The sequence below is a fragment of the Cyclopterus lumpus genome, chromosome 12, assembly GCF_009769545.1.
Source record: "Cyclopterus lumpus isolate fCycLum1 chromosome 12, fCycLum1.pri, whole genome shotgun sequence".
Taxonomy (NCBI): Eukaryota; Metazoa; Chordata; class Actinopteri; order Perciformes; family Cyclopteridae; genus Cyclopterus; species Cyclopterus lumpus.
This window is the reverse complement of record NC_046977.1, coordinates 6,326,971-6,344,456: the sequence shown is the minus strand read 5'-3', so window position 1 is coordinate 6,344,456 and position 17,486 is coordinate 6,326,971. Positions and strand designations below refer to the sequence as shown.

At 41.2% G+C, this 17,486-nt stretch overlaps 1 protein-coding gene across 1 annotated transcript in view; it reads left to right on the top strand.

Moving 5' to 3' along the window:
* Positions 1 to 17,486, top strand: part of itga1 (integrin, alpha 1) — a 41,192-nt gene that overhangs the window by 8,401 nt on the left and 15,305 nt on the right. The window contains exons 2-9 of the mRNA XM_034546815.1: positions 6,935 to 7,055; positions 9,886 to 9,995; positions 12,637 to 12,725; positions 13,696 to 13,810; positions 14,881 to 15,008; positions 15,737 to 15,885; positions 16,591 to 16,741; positions 17,172 to 17,346. Coding sequence (XP_034402706.1) covers positions 6,935 to 7,055; positions 9,886 to 9,995; positions 12,637 to 12,725; positions 13,696 to 13,810; positions 14,881 to 15,008; positions 15,737 to 15,885; positions 16,591 to 16,741; positions 17,172 to 17,346 — 1,038 coding nt within the window. The remainder of the gene's footprint in view (positions 1 to 6,934; positions 7,056 to 9,885; positions 9,996 to 12,636; positions 12,726 to 13,695; positions 13,811 to 14,880; positions 15,009 to 15,736; positions 15,886 to 16,590; positions 16,742 to 17,171; positions 17,347 to 17,486) is intronic.

Genomic DNA, 17,486 nt, shown 5'->3' with positions numbered 1-17,486 from the left:
GAAATAATATCTATTCGCTCGGTATTGTGCATGTGAGGAGAGGAAAGAATAAAGTCAGCAGCAGAGAAGAAATACTAAAACATTTGATGGTGAGGGAGAACTAGTCCAGATTTTTAGTGGCCTTAGTCTTTGGCTGGAGGAAGGAAAGTGATCTGAACTCAGCAGGTTTTTGTATGTAGATTTGATTTTGATCCTGATTGTGTCCTGTGTCAAGCCTTGAAAAAAACAGTGGAGAAACAAAACATCAAGGGGAGTTGTGTGTCCCTTGAACACATCTGTGTGTTGTAACGAGAGAGGCAGTGTGTCGACAGGCCTAGGATTCACCCCTCGCTGAGACTGTGTCCACACTAAGGTGGAGTTGTTTAAATTCTTTTTTCTTTTCGTTGAGCTTTAATCCACAGAAGACCAGCAGTTATTTTTTTTTTTTAAAAGGTCCATGAAAACATTCCCCCCCCCCAACCCCCCCCCCCACAGTATTGTGTAGTATACAGTAGTCTGTTCGCATGAATGATTTCTGTATATCAGGAAGCAGTGAATCAGTAATTTTTTTTAAGCATGGTTAGGTGCAGCTGCAACTCTTCAAACATTTTAATAAAATAGTTATGCGCTGTGATCTCAATGGAATAACTTCTTAATCAACAGTAACACTCAGTCGCAGCAGCATTAAATCGACAAACATCTGTTGTACATATATATATATATATATATATATATATATATATATATATATATATATATTGTATGTGTGTATATATATATATACATATATATATATGTATTTTAATATATTTAAATATAATTTGTTGTACATTAGGTAAGCATTGCTAGCTGTGCTCTTGAAATAACACAGTCTATGTTGCGATTCTAAGCATATAATTGTTTCTGTTGTATGCTTTTCACTCTCAATCTCTGTTTGGCAAGTGATGTGTTTACAAAACATCCCACAACTAACAATTATATGAATCTGCTGCTGTGACCCACACTTTCAACATCTTTCTAAAGGGCTTAAGAAAGATACGGGTTGCGTTTCTGTGTGAATCGAGAAGGCAAGATGCCTCGCCCTCCTCCCAGTCTTAATGCTAAGCTAGGCTAACCAAGTGCCCGCGACGTGAGAGTGGTATCAATGTTTTCGTTTCACTTTTGGAAAGAAAGCAAATGTGCTAAACTAATCCTTTAGGAGCAATATAGTCTTCTGGAAATACTCAGCATGACAGATAAAAAAAAAGAACAGTGAGCTTGAAACTACCATAAAGCAAATTCTAATGAGTTTTTTCCTATAAATGAATTGCATAGATCCTCGTGAAGAGCCGGCAGGGATCAAGAAGCACTCTACTATTTGTGTATTCTTGTACCACTAATTAAAATTGTATCTATACAAGTGGATAGTGCTGATTAATGTGTGTGTTGGTCTGTTAAGTGGTAGCCCGGCTAAGAGCATTAGTATCTATTATTAAAAACACACTAAACATAGCACAAATTAATTGTACTGCCACTTTGTAAAACTATAATTAGAGTATTACAGTTGTAGTGTTAGTTGTTTATGATACAAAGCATGTTGATTAAAATGAGACGTAGTTATTATGTGGAAATGATTGTATACTTTGTTCTATAACGAACTACACTCCTTCTTTCCTGTTCATTGGATTCTCATTGGTTCCTGTGTTTTCTTGAAATATTTCTTCATTTGTTCCTGTGTTTTCTTTTTGGCTTCACTGACTTTGCAAAATAAACCCGCCGTGATGTTTTAAGAGTTGTAGGAGTATGGAGTTTATCCACAAGCTCATGGATACAGTATTTGAGGTGTAGCATGATTATTTTTGCAGGTTGCTTATTGATTCTGGAGGAAGGTCATTATTTGAACCTTGGGTGTGTGTATTTTTAGTTCTTCCAGAGGTGTTTGATCTATCCCCCCCAAACTCACATCCCAGCTGCTCCCTGTATGTTAAAACTGTTGTGTATAACAGACACTTATGCGTATGTGTCTGCGAGGAGGATATGGGTAGGAGAGTGTTAACCAGCCCTGCAGTATACGCAGTGAATCTGGGGGGGATGTAAGCTTTGACAACCATCTGGGGGGGATGATGTCATGCGTGGGTCGTCAGCTTGTAAGCCTGCATGTTGTCTGCACCAGTGAAAGAAGCAGAGCTCCAGAGGAAACATCTGGAAGTTTCACAGAGTGTAATCTGACACCGTTGAGCCGACGCGTTCAGTCAATGAATGAAAGGAGAGGAGCAGAGAGATGCTGCGACAGAGATGAATGGACGGAGGAAATAGTAGAGAGATGGATGATGACCTTGAGGGAGAGTGGGATGGGATAATAATTAATAATGAATGGGTGGAGGAGAGGAAGCAGATTGAATTGCGAGCAGAGTTGAAGGAGATGATTTTTACGGTGGGGCTCTATGGAAATGTCTTAAATATCTCGGAAATTGTTCATGTCCCCCAGGATGAAACAAACTGAGCTTGATGAAACCTTTATTTTCCATTTTGTGTGTATATATCAAAAGTTTGACCAGTGAAATATCTCAAACATCTTCTTCGATTAGCATCATTTTCATTCATGGTCTCCAGAGGAGGAATCCAACTGACTTTGGTGATCAGCTGACATTCATGTTCATGTAATAACTTTGGGGAACTATACCTTCTCATCTCGGGTCAAATCCTTTCAGTGCTTTGGTGTTTACGACTAACGATATACCTGCCAAACATCAGGGGCAAGTTTCACCAAATGTGCAACTAAAGAACTTACATTAACTAATCAAAATAAACACGAGACTGGAATGTAGGACTGGTGAATTTATCTTCCTTTTTTTGTTTGACAAATATGTGTGAAATGATATGCTGGTCCCAGGTTGTTAACATTTTGAGCACGTTAGCTAGAATTCAGGTTAAAGCACCACTATGAAGCCGCGCGGAGCGTCAAGCTAGCATAGCTGCAGACTGATAGACTTGTTTCTATTCATGGTGAAGCTTGTCTAATTCCTCTATATCGTCCTCTGTCTGTAGACATGAGCACTCAAACCCCTTGTGTTCCCCCGTGCATAATGAAAACTCAAACACGCCTACAACCATGGCCCCTTTTTGTCCACCGCACAACCACATACTTAAAATTTGCCAAAAAAAGAGAAGTCACAATCGGCAGAGCGAAAAAGCTGTCAGAAGTTAGCCTTGTGACTGATAACCATCCAGAGAGTGATTAGAGAGGAACGTGTTTGTACTGTTGGAGCACCAAACAAGAGGAGGAAATTGCCTGAAAAAAGACGGTCAGAGTATAATTATGGGAAAGTAAGAAAGGAAAGCTGAGAAAGAAGGGCAGTAGAGAAGAAACTGATAAAGATAAAGAACAAAGTCCTAAATATTTCAGTTTTACGACCAGTCCACGGCCATGCCACGAAGCTTCTCTCTTTTGCCGGTTTGGGCACACGGTGCTTAAAGGTCCAGGTCCCACCCAAAGCCCATCTTGGCTTTATCCTCTTCAAGGGTCTGACATCACCAGCACAGAAACATTCTCCTTCTCCTTGTTTTCATTCTTTCACTCACACCTATTAACATCCTTCTGTTTCTGTTTGCTTTCTTTAAATATAGAGGATTTTGTTTTCAGTGTCTGACTTGGATCAACTTTACAACGGACACGTGTGTCTCAGTACAGCTGATCAAGGTTGAGTTTCACGGTTACTTAATGACTTTGTTGCCTCCGAGTGCTGATTTGTGTTAAGCTTTAAAGCTGATTATAGTAGGTTATGTTACAGGTGAGCAGGTGCCAGTCGGGTGTGTGTTTTTACTGTGGCTGAACGAGGCTTTGAAGCTTACAGGTGCTGAGTCTGGGTCATTTTTATAGCCGGTCTGATGTCTCACAGACCAACAGGTGCTGATCTTTGCTGTTTTCATGCCCTGGCTGTATCAGACAGATCTGTCTTTGGCTACTTAGTTTGATTTCTTGCAGGATTGTTAAATGCTGAAACGGAGTCGTTTTTTGTTTTGAGAACTGTAGCCGAGAGGGCAGCAGGGTTTTATTGTGGGTTAGTGTGGCTGACAGACTGCCAGGGGCAATCAGGACCACATGGAACTTGACCGAAAACAGACCCAATTCACTGGTCGCTTGCTGTCGTCTCAGGGCTGTGATATTTCAGCCTATTGAGATTAGATTTGTTTTCTGGCCATCAAAAAGGAGATTTTTGTTCTGATAAAAAATGACATACGTGGACTGTATTTCATCAGCCAGTGTCATTTTTCTGTTGAAACACATCTACAGCCACAGCTGCTCTGTGAGGTTGTTACGAAACCGCAATGATGCTTTGAGCAAAATGCTGACATCAACATGTTGAAATACTCACAATGACAATGCTATTGTGCTGATCATCACCAGTTATAATGTTTAAGATGTGCCCTACATTTGCATTATTTGTAATAGTCAGCACGAGGCGACTCCTCTGGTTATAGAAAGTACTCTGATTGTTTAGAAGTCTATGAGAAAATGACTCTACTTCTAACTTGATTTATTGCCTAGAAGAATATTGTAAACATGGTGTTCATTTGGGTAAATGATGGTCCCATTTAAAAAACAAAATGGCGACGGCAAAGATACTGAACTCAAGGCTATAAAACCGTAATGCATAAACCAATGGGTGACATCACGTGACTACGTCCACAAGTACTGGCATATTAAGATGTTTACCTCATGGTAGTGACAGAAGAATAATCTCCCAATTCATCCTGAATGGAATAAAATGTAATTGTAATCCATCCAACAGTTGTCGTATTTCAGTCTGGACCAAAGTGGTGGACCGACTGACATTATTGTGCCATGCTGCTAGCATGGCTGAAACAATACTTCTGCTCTGCTCTCATGTGTAATAGACTAGAGCACGCTAACCCTCCAGACAGCTTTATATAGCAATACCTCAGAGGCTTGTGAGGCCATTTCCATCCATAAAGGGAGAAGCCCCCTTACTGCTTTTCCAGGGCAGATGTTCGCCCAGCTCTGGAAAATAGTTACATAACTGGCCGGTTGTGATTTTAACCAAGCAGAGACAGGAGACCCCAAACGCAGCTAAATGAGATTGGTAAACACAAAAGACTGCCAACTGACAGAGGTTGTTCCTGTGTAATTTACAGCTCAGGCCAGCGTGACTCTGAAATGTACTTGAGATCAGTCTGTGATAAATGGTGAAGTGCCGGTTGGCCCGAAGCCCTGTTAAATCAGCTAAATTAGTTGTGTGTGCGCATGTGTGTGTATATGCGCACCTGTGGATTTGAGGGGATGTCTATAATCAGGTTAATAGGAAGAGGAAATGGAGCTTCTCTGAGAGATGGAGAGGGGCAACAGAGGAAGTACAGAAACAAGCGAGGGAGAAAGCAGGGGGATAATATTTCTTGGCTGGGATTCCGGTATATGACTCTGCATGTCCGGCTCTCTCTCTATTTGTCTGTCCATCTCTCTTCACCAGAGGGGAATGTAAGATCTTCTACGGAATATATCCAATCAACTTCCTAACGTGACTGGATGATGACTGGCAGCAGTATGTTTTTACAAGTCCTCTGTTTGGGGTCGGCTGTAGCTCACGGGGGAGAGTGGTCGTCCCGTAACCACAAGGTAGCCGGTTGGATACCTGCTGTCCTCATAGTTTGCATTCCAAAGTGTCCTTGAGCAAGACAATGAATCCCCAGTTGCTCCCTGGGAGGCCACACCACATGGCGCGAGGCTGATGAGAATGCTGTTGTGCAGATATTTGTAAATTAGCAAAGGAATTATTATGCAATCATTTTGACTTGATGACGGTGAAAAGTTCACTGAGCACCAAAGTTATTCCAGTTCATCTTGAGAAGGAACGTGAATGTGCGTATGAAATTTCACAACAATCAAGCTGTTGAGATATTTAATTAAACCACCAACGTCGTAGCGCTAGAGGGCAAGGTCATGGGGGAATCACGAAAGCCGTTAAGGTTCATCCTCTGGGCACAACGAGCATCTGCACAACATTTCAGAGCAATCCTGGGTTGACATTTTTTAAGACTGGACCAAAGTCGTGCTCTGACTCACCGGACAACCAGCATCCTTGAGCTGCACCATTGGCGTGGCTGAAAAGTCTCTAATTACTTTGGCGGCACAATCCAGACTCCATATGGTAGCTCTCTCTTGACTTTGGGTCAGACACATTTGCTCCAAAGCAACATCATCAAACAAATAGCTGCCTTATTTTAAATGTGTCTCCATGTATGTGGTCTGTGTCTGCTTGCTCTGTTTTTAGTCCCCGCTGTCCAGCGACTACTCTGCACTCCCTCACAAATTGAATACATTATACTGGAGGAATTCCCTGGAACAGTAGATAGAAAGAGTGTCATTGTAGTGCAGGCACAATGAGACATGGATGGATTTATATAGAGCCTCTGTGATATATACTCAGCTCGGTGACAGACGGACGCAGACTGTGCTCAGTGCATGGAAGAAGTCATTGTCCCGCAGGTCAGACTGGACTCTGACCAAAGTACTTCACATTGATGTTTGAAATTCCTCCAGTGTCCTCCAAAAGGTTTCTGTGTGTGTGTGTGTGTGTGTGTGTGTGATATGTTCACATAGTTCATCCCCCATATAGTAGAGTGGAGTACACTGTCTCTATATCATGTTTATATTATTAAATTGTATCAACATTGTGGCTAAATGACCAAAATGTTTATTATTCATTAAATTATTCTCGTACTTTTTCCATTTCCGGGTTGCATCTTGAACGCTTTATTAATATTTATTTGTAATGTTTGTTCATGGTGACCTTGTTCAACATGCCTTTTCTTATATAAGAAAATGAATACACAAGCCTCTTATTTTAGGGATTGGTTTATTTACTAATCAGTTGGATTATTTAATGGAGACCAGTGCAGGTCTCCATAACCTCATTTGGCTTTCGGTTTAACCTTTTCTTTGCCTCCGTCCCTGCAGTGCTGCTGCCGTGTGTGCTGTCCTTCAACGTGGACCAGAAGAATAGTATGTCATTCGAAGGTCCACTGGAGGACATGTTTGGCTACACTGTCCAGCAGTTTGAGAACAGCGAGGGGAAATGGTGAGTGTCATAAACATCCATAGTCTTTCACCGCTGGGCAATTTCCTCCTCGTCTCCCATTTCAGACGCGCGCGCCACGTGATGGCAAATTTAACACGATGTTCGACCAGACCGAGTAACATTTCCATTATAATTCCAACATCAAGTCTGAATTGAATGCAAATGGGCATTTCTTCTCTTGTTCATCTTATTAAGAACACTGTAATAACTTTATCGCGCAGATATCATCTCTTATGTGTGTGTATTTTCACATCTAAGTTATGAACATAGTCCCATTTTAACGCGCTTGACAATCTGAACGTACAAAACTTGATGTATCGATAAAAGCATAATGCGACAAAGTGCACGTTGTCACTGAATCATGACGTACAGGAAGTATGCGATCATTAAGTTCACCACGTTGTTTTCATTCATTTGAAGGTTTGACTTTTTTTAAGTAACCTCGTTGCGTCGTCTTCTCCCTTGAAACAACTCTTTTTCTCGATGCAGACAACCTTTTGAGGATTTTATGGAAATTCGGTTAAAATTTGCATGACTTTCTGATGTACACTTGGCTAGATAAAGTTGTCTAATCGACTTTTTTTCTGTTTGTTCACAAAAAAAAAAAAATTCTGCATAAGAACATTTTATTATACCAAGTTCAGTTTAATTCAAATCCTCAACATTAACACAACTAAGTGAAGGAGAGCGCACCAGCTGCTGCTGTAATGAGGCTCCTTTGCCTTTACTGCTCTAGCTGTTCACCGTAAACTTCCCACCAGAGGATCTACACACCGAGCCTGTAAATACAAGCATCCGTGGCTCCTTGGGAGCACATTTTTAAAAACCTTGTTAAAAGCTATTAGAGGGTGCTTCTTGGCTCCGCGTCTCCATCTCTCCCTCAGTCACTCCCGTCTTTATTTCCCAGTTAGCTTTCCCTCCGACCTGTTGCCTCACCGCTGCTGGTTCTTTCCCACATGGCCGTAGCTGGTGGGTCTTCTGCAGTAATGATCTTATCAAGCTCATATGAGATCATGTACAATAATTCACTCACCGCTAATCAGTGGAGCCAGCTGTGACTGAACCTCCACACTGTTCCCTGGAAAACGCATTAGCTCTGTTGCGTCTCCAGATAGCGCTATTTTGCTCCGGCTCAGAGCAAAGTCTAGAGTGGTAAGGTCCAACATGGTCAAAGTCGTTAGAGATCTGAGGAGTGGACGGCTAAAAGAAAGAAAATAAAGAGATAAAACAGGAAAGGAGGAAATGAGGAGAAGGGGAAATAAAACTAGAGATGTAATGTAGCCCTCCATTTGTCCATGTGGGATAATATTATGAGGGGAAAGGATGGCGATCACACGAAGTGATGTAACACGCAAGTAACACACAACTGATTAGACGCAGATGTGTCCCCCCCACCCCCCCTTTAGCTCTGCAGTGCACCTCAGCAGTGTTGAAAGGTGTCTCAATGTGTCACATGTGGCCGAGACAGTTCAGACATCCTTCCACTGTAGTTTACAGTCCAGTGACTTTTCCCACAAGACTGCTGATGTCAGAAAATTGCCATGTTGTTGTTAAGTCAACTAACTTTGCTGCCAAAAAATATCGCCATGCAAGCAAAGTAATTATTGCTTGTTTACGGAGAGAAATGGGCTTGTATAAAACAAACAGAATCTTCCGATTGGGTTAGGAAAAAAAAGACGTTAGATGAGAAGATTGACAGTACTCTCATATCTATTCTGTTAAATATGACGCTACAGTCGGGAGATGGTTAACTTAGCATGATGACTGGAAGCAGGTGGACACCGCTGGCCTTCATATTCAACCCACATACGTATGATATTTTAGCACATATTTCCCAAAAATCTTGAACTATTCCTTTAAAATGTGTGAAAGCTGGAAGCAACAGAACTTAAATAACTCAAGGCTTTCAAAGTCTCGAAGTCTTTGGTATTTGGTCATCAAATATTTGTTGAGATGCTTCAGTTTGGACCAAAGTGGTGAACCGACCACCGTCCTGACGATGTTATTTAGCTTGGATAAGAAAAACTGAAGATTTTGAATGAGATATTATGACTTTATGGATTCATAATTTATTAACTAACACAGCAGAGAAACAATCGGGAGGGATTAATCATTTACAGATGCATTGAAATAATAAGCAGGAATGTTTCATCCTGTTGATTGTTTATCACAAATAAGTCAATACTGTTGTTGTGCTCCTCACAGACAGCAGACTGCGGGCCGAGCAGAGAGTGTTGTTGTTGTTGTTGTTGTTGTTGTTCCACTTGCTGGTTTGCTTTAGATGACCAGAGCCCGTTATAGTTCAGGAATGTTAATAAGCCTGAGTGCTTAGAGGAAGGCAGATGACCGACTCGTTTTAGTTTACTGACGGTGCGACACAATGAGTCATGAAACTCACGCATGAACGTGGACGTGTGTGACACATAATGCACGCATGCATTTGTGCATGCTGAACATACAAATGTTTAATAAATATATTGTGGCCCTCTGAAAACATCTGCAACATTTCATGCAGTAGGATGTAATGAGGTGATAATATGGTGTTTTTTTAATAAGCTATGTCAATGTTACTTCAGTTTCATACCAAAGTGTCAGGCATAATAATATTTAAGCCACAGTTCATAAGCCAATTATAATAAGCTGTAACTTTATCAGCCAAGCCGTTTAAGTGTAATTAAGGCAAATCTAAAGTCACCGCCTCCCAACGCTTAATTTCTGCAATAATATTTGAATTATGCTTGTTATCACAATCCTAAAACTGTGATGCTGGTACTGTGGTTGTTGGCATAATTTCTAACCAACCAATCCCAACGGTTCTTTGTGTATTCAGGGTTCTGATTGGATCGCCGCTGTCGGGCCAGCCAGCCAAACGGACAGGAGACGTCTACAAGTGTCCTGTGGGGAAGGGGGACAACACGTGTGTCAAACTGGAGCTGCCTAGTAAGTGTGTGTGTGTGTGTGTGTGAGAGTGTGAGTGTGTGTGTGTGCTAAAACAGTTACAAAAATGTAAAATGTCTGGCCCCAGATTCTTCAGTTTAAATTTGATATTTGTGGATTTTGGACTGTTGGTTGGACATTTGAGGATGTCACCTTATTAACTGACCAAATAATCTGGAGATTTTGTGAATACATTGTGTGTATTTGTATTACTGTATGTTTAACTCTTCGACATATCTGATTGCATCTCGTGGGGAGGAAGTGAGCCCCATCAGAACAGGAAGACAGTAAATAAACACACGGTTTTAATGTTTCATCCTTCCAATTATATCTTAATTAAACAGATAAACGCAACGTAGCTCCCGGTCTGAGAAGCCTTTTGGCTGCGTGTCCACAGTGGAGGACTGAGAGTAGCGTGAACAGTAGATCTGCACACTAATACTAATACTTTTCAACACCGCTGTTGACGCCTCCATAATTATCAAGTACCAGGAGTTGAAGTTCTTCTCCTGTTGGTAAACTATTGACTTTAAGTGCTGATAATTCACAGTAAGAGCTGTAAATAATACTCCTCCACTCACCAGAGGAGAGTGCTGTATTTGTTTTTGTTATATCTCGAAAGCCTAAATCTCACAAGCTTCAAGTCTAGAAAACATCCACTGGGAATCGATTGAGCCTGACAAACCGGAGCCAGACAACTCAGCAAACAACCGGGAGTGGATTACAGGACAACAACAGCAACAGTGCCGTGTTTTGATTGAACACGGCTCGTGTTTCACGTCGTCGTTTCGCTCCGCGCCCACTGACCACGCCCACGTCTGTCTCCATACATGATTGCAGCGCAGCACCGAGTTATGCCAAGCCATAATGAAAGTTACATTCGTGTGGTTGTTGCGTTGTAATTCTTTAATCACGGTTCTGTCTGACCAATAAAATGGAAAATTGTTTAGGCCGGGACAATTACGTGTGAGGAAATACTCGAAACTAGAAACTCCCAACATCCATAATCTGCTAAACACTGCAGCATGTTTACATTCTGTTTGGAACATTGAATCCAAATGATAAACAATAGGTATAAACTATAGATGCTAAATTATAGATGTAAAATGCATGTAGTGTGTATGTAACTGGAGAGCATGATCGTGAAATGCTATATTTATAATGTGAAAAGACTACGTAGCAATACAACAGTGTAGAATACTCTGTCCTGCGGTCCAAATTTTACTAAAGTAAAAACGTATTAGCATCAAAATATATATATGTAAACATAGTAATTATTCACATCAGAACCAATGGAGCTCATTTGATTGATTTATATACTGCAGGGGTATCTTCAGGGGTCAATTAAGTAATATTGTCTTAACCTTTCATAATACATCATATAGTTGTTGATTATTTTCCATATCACCAATCTGAATCTGCAAAGTGACTAGCAACTAAAGTTATTAAATGGATGTTGTGGAATAAAAAGCACAATATTTGCCTCTGAATTGAAGTGGAGTAGAAGTATAAAGTAGCAGAAAAGTACCTAAAAACTGTCCTGAAGAACAGCCCTTAAGTCAATGTACTTGGTCACTTTCCACCACTGACAACCACCAGCCACCACCTAGTAAACCACTGATTGTAATACTGATATATTTGAGCATAAGCCACAATAGCATTAGCTTTCTGGGATTTTCAAAAGGTCGTTGCAGACCGAGAGGGATTGTGTAATACGTCTGATTTGTTCTGATAGCTATCTGGAGTTCACAGTTCACTGAGGACAAAGCGCGTATTCTGCTCTGCAGATCCACAAAGAGGCTTTCAGTCCCACGCGGACGAATCATGAGGTGCTGGGTCTCAATCCTTATCACTCAATTAATCAGATAGTTAGTATTTTCACATCAGGGTTCACTGGGTGTGCTTGAGAGATGACTGTTTACTGTGCACCAGATACTCTGTGACACAAATATATATTTTATGACGGGCTCTCCTCTTCAGTATTTTGAAGCATGAAGACAGGAAATATGGGAGGGCTGTAAAGAGAAAGCCATAATCTGTATTCACACAGAGATGAAGAATAGGGCTAGATGTAAGTCATTAAAGCTCATCACATCACACTAACTACTAACAGCTCCTCATGTCCGTTCAGAGGAGAGCACATTCCTGGATGCTAATCAGAAATGGTTGAATAGCAAAATTCCCTCATGGGGATGATTGTTAAAGAGCACGATTCAGAATTGAAATGGCTTGTTTGTGGGAATATGTGGAAAGAAAAAAAGCAGATCCAAAACATTTTCAAGTAGGAGCGTTTGTCATAACATGCTAATTTTAGCCACATGTTGTGATTGCCTAATGATTCAAATCCTCTATTTCTTCTGCAACTGGGATGTTTATCAACAAAACATGTGGGTTTGTGCTCTGCATCCTTTATCAGCTGCCATAAGCTACACACTGAGGTAGGCTAATGAAACATGCTATATTTAACCACATGTTAGTGGTTATTACATCTTCTCGTGCTACAGGGAAGCGAGCGAGGAGGGTGAGCGGCTCTCTTCCTATGGGAAAATACAGACTAGGAATTTGTCCAGCTGTTTTTCCTCTGTGCTGCTCTCTGTTGTTTGTCTCACTCTGTTTATTCGTCCATATTTTTTTCTTGTCTTAGAAAACACAACGATTCCCAACTTACATGAAGTCAAGGAGAACATGACCATGGGAACCACGCTGGTGACCAATCCCAACGGAGGATTTCTGGTAAGGGGGAAGTTGCTCTTTGTCGTTAATAAAAGTGCTTTGTAGTACATGTTCCATACCAAACGCAAAAGGAAGACTGAACTTTGCATATTTTCTGCGCAGAAAGTATATGTTCTCTAGACCTTTGGTCTCTATGGAAACAGTGGACTTGACCCTCCCCTGTGTTCTCAGTGAGGCTTCCTGTCCTGGGAATGTAACACTGTGAATCAACTGCATGCAGAAGTGTATGTAGGAGTATGTAGGAGGTGGCGACACCCATTACATTTTATGGTTATTCCAGTAAAGTGATACGAGTGCATGATTATTAGATTAGCATAGTGTAAAAATGAGAAACAATGGACACATGGTCAATAGATATATATTTATGCAACTCATTTAGTCCAATCCAATATAAGTTTGGATTGCAAGGACAGATCCTGCACTGATACTCTAACCCTTTAATCCTCTTTTAACACTTAAAGTGTAACTTAAAATAATAACTCTTGCCTGTGGCTATATGTATTATTTCAACTCCCATCAGAGTTCATCTAATATCATAAAGTCATACAATACAAGTTGATTTAGAACACATACTGAATAAAACCTGGCATCTGGATCCAGCAGCTTGTTTTAGGGCTTTTATTTTGTAGGCTTGATAATGTGTTACATAATCTAATTGTTGTCAGATGACATTCCCATCAGCCTCAGTTCTGTCTTTTGTTTATTGCTTAGTAGCACATGTTAGCACGGTAGCATTTGCTAATTCTCTTTCCCTCTTCTCTTTTTCTCTCTGTAGAAGTCTAATCTGAAGGGCTCTATGGTGGTTTTTAATAGTCTCTTTGTAATCCTCAAATGAGTAGTTCTTTCCTCTGTCGTCAGTAGCCCTGAACCTCCTCTCACCCGTGACCTAATACTGGTGGAAAGCTAACCAGTCACAGCCTATTTTCTCAAGCAGTTTGTTTGTGTGTGTGTGTGTGTCCCGTCTCCACAGGCCTGTGGTCCTCAGTATGGCTACATGTGTGGGCAGCAGCAGTACATCTCAGGAGTTTGTGCGAATGTCAGCGAATCCTTCCAGATCCTCAACTCTCTGGCACCGGCCGTGCAAGGTACGCTGCCTGGCAACAACAAAAATATCTACACAGGACGGGACGGCTTCTGCACAAATTGCCTGTCGCGGGTTAAGAGATTATAATCTACGGCTCACAGTAGTACCACCCAAGACCCTGACATCAAACTCACCCTCTCTCAGCGAATAGGGAGATTAGAGCATTCTTCTTAATGTAAACTTGTCTGCCGACCCCCATTCCTCTCTGGCCCGGCCCTTCTGCCGCATTGTATGACCAAGTTAGGAGACAGTTAACTGCGCCTGCACTGTGTTTCCTAGGAAGGAAACAGCCAAGAGAGAGCCACAGAGTAAACAGTCGACAGTCATTTCTCTCTTTCTATGATCCTTTTTAGTATTTCTCTGACATTCAAGTGACGGAAACACAAACTGATGATATAGTGCGGCAAATATTGACATGCGTGATTTGAGAAGCGCTGAATTAAATTAAATGTAGGAGCTATAAGGGATTGTGCCCTTTGGGGACTTTTTTCTTTTTTGACTCACATGAGGCAACCTAACTGAATTTTGTAGCTCTCTGCATGGAGTGTGAATGTGTACTGAATGGAGAAATTAGGCCAATTACGACAGCACATGTCTATAGGATCAGTTGTGAGAAAATACACATTCTGCAATGTGAAAGACATGCTGCCTTGTTAATCTTGCATTATTATCCTCATCCTGTAAGTGATATCACATGTTAATGAGAGAGCTTTAGACCTATTCATTTTAAAAGACCTCCAATTATCTAGTAATTTGTTTAATTCTCTTCCAGCGACCCCTTCAAGTTAACCTGTGATCCCTTGTGGGGGTCCCGACCCCCAGGTCGGGATCCACTGCTCGACATTATTACATTTTGATTAGCGGCTACACTGTTGTGTGTCTGCTGTGGGCACAAGTAAACAGGAAGAGGACAGGATGTGTTGCATAATCTAATTTATTTCTTTGGAGTGAAATCAGTATTTCTAGTAAAAACAGACGTCCATCTTTGGAAAAGTTTAACGATAAAACATAACTCTTTTTTTTTTTTTAAACGTACGATTTAATTAACGATAGATTCTGGCTCTGTTGCAGAGTGTGCGAAGGAGCTGGACATCGTGATCGTTCTGGACGGCTCTAACAGTATCTACCCCTGGTCCAGTATCGTCGACTTTCTGCGACGTTTCATCGAGAACATTGAAATCGGACCTAAACTCTCACAGGTCAGCTGCATGAAGACATTGGTTTCATGGATTTTTAAAAGAATAATAATGTTTGCTGTTGGAAGTTACTATTTCTGTCTGAAACATAGAAGACTACACAATCAAGAAGGTGAATGAAGGAATAAACTGTTTGCTGCCAACTCAATTATTCATATTATATTATGTTTGATGACATAAGTGTCTATCATTATGGAATTTTCCACCCGGTGCCAACAGTGAGAATTACTGTAATGTGTCCTTCATAAAGCAGACTTAATGAACGTAAGCCAGTCTTGAAAGTAATTTTAGTCTTTGCCTTAGTAAGTTGTACCTTCAGTGTATTTCTGTCCAGTTGTCTTGGATCGCTCCTCAATTGGGTGGTTGGTTTTTTATTATGGTTACATTGATCTGGCCTGGAGCTGCCGGAGTTTTCCAGAGGGAAACACTGGAAAGTCTTCTCACTGCGTAGCCCAGTGGTTGTAAGTCACATCTTCCACGGCTGCTGAAGCCCTCTGCTTTCTGCATAAAGAACATTGTGTCATATCGACCGTACCCGACCCAACCACATCCTCAGCAGACTGTCTCGGAGGGGAGGCAGAGAAGAGGAGAACATAGGAAAAATACATCATAATGTAGGATAACGTTTATAAGAACATGTGTGTGTGTGTGTGTGTGTGTGTGTGTGTGTGTGTGTGTGTGTGTGTGTGTGTGTGTGTGTGTGTGTGTGTGTGTGTGTGTGTGTTTTCCAGGTGGGGATAGTGTCCTACGGTGAGACTGTGACTCACCGTGTCAACCTGAGCCAGTTCGACAACACTCATAATCTGCTGGAATTCGTTGGAGAACTTCCTCAGCAGACCGGCTTCAGGACCATGACTTTCCTGGGCATCGATACGGCCAGGTATTCAACACTAACCCCTCCCTCCTCATGCCTGGCAGCGCAGGGCCACAGTTCTTGATTGACACGGTCTGGCAAGAGGCCTTTTAAAGGCCTTTGAATGGGACCATGTAGTTTCAAGTTGGCGGGACAAGGGACTCAGACAATGAAACACATCGCTCACAGTGCTGGTATTGGTCAGATTCATTTCTCAAACATCTAGAAGAAGTTCCCTGATTGGTCCAACATGTATCCGGTCAGGTATAGCTGATGTTTTCCAGACTAAAATATTGCAGCAAAAGCTGAACCTAATTTTGCACATCGACGTCTGTTTACAGGTGTCAGGCAGTACGACAGCATATGTGAAACATAAATAGCCTATTGTTGCTCTGCCACATCTGAAAACTGCTGGGGCTGAACATTACAAATTAGAAAAGAAAAAAAAAAAATGTCAGACCCGCTCCTCATCTCTGCGTGAGGGAAGCAGCTCAAGGTTACATTAGCAGCTATTAGAATAACACACCCGAGTTGCTAACTGAACTGACAGTGGTCGAGTTGCATTGTGGGTAATGTAAGTGCCAGGTTTTGACAAGGAAGGAAAATACCTGAAAAAAAGACCTCCCACTACTCTCATGTAAGAGGAATGGCTAAAAGGCATTATTTAAGGTCCTGTTTAAGCAGATACTCTGAGTGTTTTGTTCTTATGACTGAAAATGTTGCACCAATCAGGAAAGAGGCCTTCATGCCGGAGCGCGGTGCACGACCCGGGGTGAAGAAAGTCATGGTGATTGTGACTGACGGAGAGTCACATGACTTCTACAAAATGGACAAGGTCATCGGAGGCTGCGACGATGATGACATCGAGAGGTTTGGCATCGCTGTGGGTACAAACTTACCTTTATGTTGCTTCCACGAGTCATGTTAACATGTATGAATATGTTTTCTGATTTTAGGATTGAGGAAGTTCTGTGTTTACTGTTCACGATAAACCCAGAGAGGATTATTTATTCATGAAAAAAGTAGCTGGAATATGCAGAAACTATAGAAACCATAGTGACATAAAGCAATTTTACTGTGCGGTTTATTGAAATATGGATTCATTTCAGTGATGAAACCACTCAGTAAAGCACTTAGAGTTTGATAATGTATTCATATAACAAGCCAGATTAAAAATGCATCATTCAATGCAATCATTCAATCATTCAAATTAAATCAAGGGCAGTGAACCAAACTGTTTCTTTAACATACATAAATTAAAGTCATACACTTTAAGCCCTGATGTTATTGAGATTGTTTATTTTTGTTTCCAGGTTTTGGGAGACTACAATCGTCAGAACAAAAGTGCCGAAGAAATGCAGAAGTTTATTAAGGAGATTGCGTCCATCTCCAGTCAGCCGTTGCAAGACCACTTCTTCAACGTGTCCGATGAGGTGGCGTTGTTGACCATCGTGGATGCTTTGGGGAGCAAGATCTTTGCTTTGGAAGGTAAATGTTAAACAAGGGAAACAGTTTAATGTATTATAAAATATTAAGTAATAATAATTCTGCTGTAGATGAAAAGATGGATACCACCTTCATGTCAGTACGGTCAACGCAAAGCTAAGTTTAATGAGGTTTTTTTTTCT